This window comes from Vombatus ursinus, unplaced genomic scaffold, assembly GCF_900497805.2.
Source record: "Vombatus ursinus unplaced genomic scaffold, bare-nosed wombat genome assembly UNPS02014807.1, whole genome shotgun sequence".
NCBI lineage: Eukaryota > Metazoa > Chordata > Mammalia > Diprotodontia > Vombatidae > Vombatus > Vombatus ursinus.
The window spans coordinates 11,457,220-11,463,219 of record NW_020954585.1 but is presented as its reverse complement, the minus strand read 5'-3'; the positions used below and the strand labels follow the sequence as shown (position 1 = coordinate 11,463,219).

Genomic DNA, 6,000 nt, shown 5'->3' with positions numbered 1-6,000 from the left:
GTGTGTGTGTGTGTGTGTGTGTGTGTGTGTGTGTGTGTGTGTGTGTGGATGTGTGGATATATTTTGGTGAGGCAGTTGGGATTAAGGGATTTGCCCATGGTCACACAGCTAGTAAGTGTTATGTCTGAAACCCAATTTGACCTCAGGTCCTCCTGACTCCAGGGCCGGTGTCTATCCACTGCTCCTATCTAGCTGCCTCTCAAAATATTTTTAAAAACACATTCATTGACCCCAGCTTAAGAACCAGAGGATAGGGAGATTGAAAATGACTGCCTCTTTATACCTGCTTTTTCACTTCCTTTTTCCTAGTCATTGCTACGGAAGCAAGGTGCTGAGTTAGTAGTAGGAGTGGGACCCCCCAGTTTATGAGGCCCTTACATTTATGTAGCATGTATGTTGTCATATTAATTGTTATGTGAAAATCTGGCCATGTGACAGATGGAATAAAGAAAATAAACTAAATGAGAGCAAAAAAAAAAAAAGAGTCAGGCATCTCTGGAAGAACTAGGATTAAAACTCAAATCTTATGATGCCCAACCTGATGCTTTCTTCCTATGGTTATTTTTTATCACTACTTTGTATTTATTAATATTTCCATATCTTTTTAGTATTTTCCCTTAAATTTAAGTTTGTTCTATCATTGTTATTTTGGCTTTGCTTTTATTTTGTTTGATGTATTTATCCTGAAATCAAAAACATCATTTTGCACACTCTAATTTTCTTAATATATTCATTTCCTTTTGCAATCTTTCATGTTATCTTTTGTGCTTTTCTTCATCTAACACTGCTGATATAGCTGTTCTCATCTTTAAGTCCTCCTCTGAAAGCTTGCTTTGGGTTTTCTGAAAGATAAGCAGGGTTGCTGTATAGATGGCTGTTCCTTATCCTGCAACATTTTCCCTTATGTTCTTTACTGAATTTTAGTTCTTCTGCTTATTCCTTACCCTACAACATTCTCCTTTATGTTGTCTATGTTTTTAAAAAATTATTGATGTCTTTTTTTTAAACATCACCATGGTTTCCCCCAGGATCTCTCCTTCCATCTCCCCAGCCATCTCATAAAACAAATAGTATTTTTTAAGACAAAAAAAAAAAGAAGAGGAAAACATCAGCACTACTGATCAAATACTTTGAAGAAGTCTGAAAACTTGTACAATATGTAACAACTTCTGCAAAGGGGTGGGTTGGGAGTATCCTCTTGTATCTCTTCTTTGGAGCAATGTTTGTTCTTTATCATTTTTCAACATTCATAGTTTTTATATATACATATACGTACACATACATACATATGTGTGTGTATTTGTTCTCCATTTACATAGGTATAGAAATCATGTACATTGTTTTCTGGCTCTGCTTATTTTACTCTGCAACAGTTCATATAGATCTTTCCATGCTGCTCTGTATTAATCACATTCATTTCTTGTAGCCCAATGATATTCCTTTACATTTGTGTACCACAGTTTGTTTAGCCATTCTCCAGTCAATGGGTATCTACTTTGTTTCCAATTCATTCCAATCCCAGAAATGCTGCTATAAATATTTTGGTTTATGTGGGGATTTTCTTCTCATCAATGACCTCCTTGATATATAAGCCCAATAATAGAATCTCTAGGTCCGAGGTTTATAACCTTGGATGCTTTATTGCATAATTCTAAATTGCTTTACAAAATGATTGTACTGATCCATAGTTCTCCCAAAAAACACATCAGTGTGTCACAACTTCTTCCAGCATTAACCATTTGCCATCTTTTGTCATCTTTGCCAAGTTGCAGGGTATGGGGAAAAAAGTTTAGGATTGTTTTGATTTGTATTTCTCTTAATAGTGATTTGGAGCATTCTTTCATGTGGTTATTAATACTTTGCAATTCTTTTGACCTTTTTTCTATTGGGGAATAACACTTAGTCTTACCTATATTTATTCATTGTTTACATATTTTATCAGGAAATGGCTACTAGTCCTATGTGTATATTTTATTATCTATTTAACTTGTATACCCAACCCTTATCAGAGAAATTTGATACAAAATTTTTTTTCCTGTTTGACCACTTGCCTTATCTAGGTACACTAACTTTGTCTGTGCAGAAGCTCTTTTACATGTTTCATGTAAACAAAGTTAGCCGTTTTATCTTTTTTTAATGGCCTCTGTCCCTTTATTAATCTTCTAGGGGATGTGGGAGTAGGTATACTAATACACTGTAGGTGGTGCTATGAACTAGACTAGTTCTCCATTGTGTAGAGCAATTTAGAACAATGCCCAAAGTACTACACAACTGTGCATACCCTTTCACTGAGCAATATTGCTATTCGTCTATAGCCCAAAGAAGTCAAAGAAAAAGGAAAAGGACCCATGTGTGCAGAAATATTTGTAATAGCTCTTTTTGTGGTGACAAAGAGTTGGAATATGAAGGGATGCCCATGAGTTGGGGAATAGCTGAAGAAATTAGGTATATGAATGTAATGGGATACTGTTGTGCTATAAGAAATAATGTGGTTTCAGAAAAACTTGGGAAGACTTACATAAACTGATATAAAAGGGAAGTTACCAGAACCAGGAGAACAATCTACACAGTAACAGCAATATTGTAAAGATAATGAACTATGAAAAACTTAGTAACTCTGATCAATACAAAGACCCACCACAACCCTAAAGGACTCATAAAGTAAAATGCTATCTACCTCCAGATAGAAAACTGATGGACTCAGAGTCCAGATTGAAGTATTTTTCCTTTCTTTATTTTTCTTGCTTTTTCCCCCTTGAAATATGGCTAATGTGCAAATACGTTTTGCACAGCTTCTTATGTATAATGGATGTCATAATTCTTACCTTCTCAATGGGTGGTGGAGAAGTTGGAGGGAGGGAGAGAATTTGGAACTAAAAATAAATGAATAAACAAATAAAAATGTACATCTCCAACTCATATCTGTGAGACGTATATGATCTGGTTTTTTTTCCTTATTTTTTCATAGTATGATCTTTAATATTAAGGTCATGTATCCATTTAGATATATTGTAGAATATGGTGTTGGTGTAATCCTAGTGCTTTTTAGTCTTTTTTTCTTTCTTATCTGTTAGAACTTAAGTCTCAGAATAGTACTCTTTTAAGCAGCATTTTGTTGGTACTTTGTAACTGTGAAATATTAATAGATGTTTTATTGAATGTAATTAATTGAATTTTAACAAAGAAATAAAAAACTAGACATCTTTTATTTCAGGGATGTGAATACCACAGTCATGGAACTCTTGATCATGGTGTATGCTTGTAAAACTTCCTGTGCCAAAAGCATTATTGGAGTGCTTCCCTATTTTCCATACAGCAAGCAGTGCAAAATGAGAAAAAGGGGCTCCATTGTTTCTAAGTTATTGGCTTCAATGATGTGCAAAGCTGGTAAGACCAATGAATACTTGGCATTATTCTGGAGGGTTTTTTGGTTGTTGTTGTTGTTACATTTATTTTCCATTTATTAAACATTTATATGGACTTTATTGGAACAGAACAAAGAATAATAAAGTAGTCATATTAACACATTTCAAAGTAATAATAATATAAAGGATTTTCTTTTCAAAAAAGTGAATAAAATATTACATAACATACAAAATTCTTCTTCTTTCCTCACCACCTTAAATATCTCTATGAAGAACAAAGGAAAGAAAATACTTAATGTAATGAAAAAGGCATATAAAGATAATTCTTTTTAAAATTATTACTTAAGTGTTTTTTCTTCTTAAATTTTGAGTTCCAAATTCTCTCCCTTCCACTTCTTCACTCCTTCAGATTTTGCTAGATGTTGGAATCAGTTAATCCAGAGTCTTGGTTAGCCAGGCTAATGGATGGCATAACACATAATTCAGTAGTTAGGCTTTGTTTCACTTCCTTTCCTGTGTGTCCCATTTGTAGAAGTTATTAAATGATGTAATAGATAATTTGACTTATACCTTTCCCCCTCAAATCAGTGCATTCAATGAGCATCTACTTGGCACTAAAGGAAAGATCAAAGGGTAGAAAGAACAGAAACATACTAACTTCAAAGCATTTATTTTTACACTTTCATGTTATGTAGTTTTACCTAGTTTCTCTTAAACCAGACTGTGGTTTTCCTTCCATCCCATTTTCTTCTCTCTCTTTTTATCTTGTCCCTCCTCAAAAGTCTGTTTTGTTTCTAACCACAGCTTCCCTTAATCTGTCCTCCTTTTTATCATTCTCCATCCCCCACCATCCGTTTCTCCTATCTCTTTCCCTTTCTGTTTTCCTATTGGGTAAATTACATCTCTATACACAGTTGAGTGTGAATATATGAATTCTGAGTGTGAATTCTTCCCTCTGAATCATTTCTAATGACAGGAAGTAAGCATTGCCCTCCACCTCGCTCGACCCCCCCATTTTTTCCTCCATTGTAAAAGCTCTTCCTTGCATGTCTCTTTTATGTGAGAAAAATTTCTTCATTCCACTTCTCTCTTCCTTCTTCTCCCAGTGCATCTCACTTTCTCATTTTTTGGGGGGGGGAATCATTCCAACATAATCAACTCACATCCATGCTCTTTATGTGAAATGCCCTTTAACTGCCCTAATAATGATAAAGTTCTTAGAAGTTGCGTGTATCATCTTCCCATACAGGAATGTAAACAGTTTAACTTTATTGAGACCCTTAAGATTATTCTTTCATGTTTACGTTTTTATTCTTCTCTTGAGTTCTGTGTTTGAATGTCATATTTTCTATTTAGCTCTGGTTTTTTCATCAGGAGTGCTTGAAAATCCTCTCTTTCATTAATATCCATTTTTTTCCCCAGAAAAATTATATTCAGTTTTGCCGGGTAGGTTATTCTTGGTAGTTCCTTTGCCTTCTGGAATATCATATTCAAAGCCCTCTGCTTCTGTAAATCTTGTGTTATCCTGACTATGGCTCCATAGTATTTAAATTGTTTCTTTCTGGCTATTTGAAGTATTTTCTCTTTGACCTGTGAGCTCTGGAATTTGTGTATAATATTCCTGGGAGTTTTCATTTTAGGACTCTTTTAGGAAGTGAATGGTGGATTCTTTCAATTTCTGTTTTACCCTCTGTATCTAAGATACTGGGGCAATTTTCCTTGATAATTTCGTGAAATATGATGTTTAGGCTCTTTCTTTGATTTTGGTTTTCAGATAGTCCAAAATGCTCTCTCCTAGATCTATTTTCCAGGTCAGTTTTTTTTTCCTAATGAGATATTTCACATTTTCTTCTATTTTTTTCCTTCTTTTGATTTTGTTTTGTTGTTTCTTGAAGTCTCATGGAGTCATTAGCTTCCACTTGCCCAATTATAATTTTTAAGGAATTATTTTCTTTAGTGAGATTCTGTACCTTTTTTTTTTTTGGCCATTTCTTTTTTTTAAGGAGTTCTTTTCTTCAGTGAATTTTTGTACTTTTCCATTTGAGCTGTTCTGCTTTTTAGGAACTTCTTTTCTTCAGTGAATTTTTGTACCTCTTTTACCATTAGGCTAATTCTGTTTTTTAAAGTGTTATTTTCTTTAGTGTTTTTTTTGTACCTTTTTAAAAACCAAGCTATTAATTATCTTTTCATAATTTTCTTGCATCACTTTCATTTCTTTTTCCAGTTTTTCCTCTGCCACTCTTAACTCTTTCTTTAACTCTTACGGAAATTCTTGTTCTTGGCAACAAAATTAGGATTTTTCTTTGAGGCTTTGATTGTAGCTGTTTTCACATTGTTGTCTTCTTCCTATGTCTTGGTCTTCCCAGCCACCATAGTTGCTTTTTATGGTCAAATTATTTTTTTGTTGTTGGCTTATTTTTCCAGCCTATTTCTTGACTTTGAACTTTATGTTAAAGTTGGATTCTGCTGACCTTGGGGTAGAAGGACCATGCCAAGCTTCAGGCTTTTTTGTGTTGCTGTTTTCAGAGGTAGTTCTTGGAGTCTGCAAGTTTTTGGTGCTTCCACGGTAGTGTGATGCAGGGAAAAGTGTCCTCCCAGCTCTCCTTGTCTGTGTTTTGGTCTTTACCCAGAAAAG

The 6,000-nt window shown here is 34.3% G+C and overlaps 1 protein-coding gene across 1 annotated transcript in view; it reads left to right on the top strand.

Annotated features, from left to right (window-relative positions):
- PRPSAP2 (phosphoribosyl pyrophosphate synthetase associated protein 2) overlaps positions 1 to 6,000 on the top strand; it is a 75,177-nt gene that overhangs the window by 28,550 nt on the left and 40,627 nt on the right. Inside the window, exon 6 of the mRNA XM_027875120.1 lies at positions 3,215 to 3,387. Within this exon, the coding sequence (XP_027730921.1) occupies positions 3,215 to 3,387 (173 nt within the window). The remainder of the gene's footprint in view (positions 1 to 3,214; positions 3,388 to 6,000) is intronic.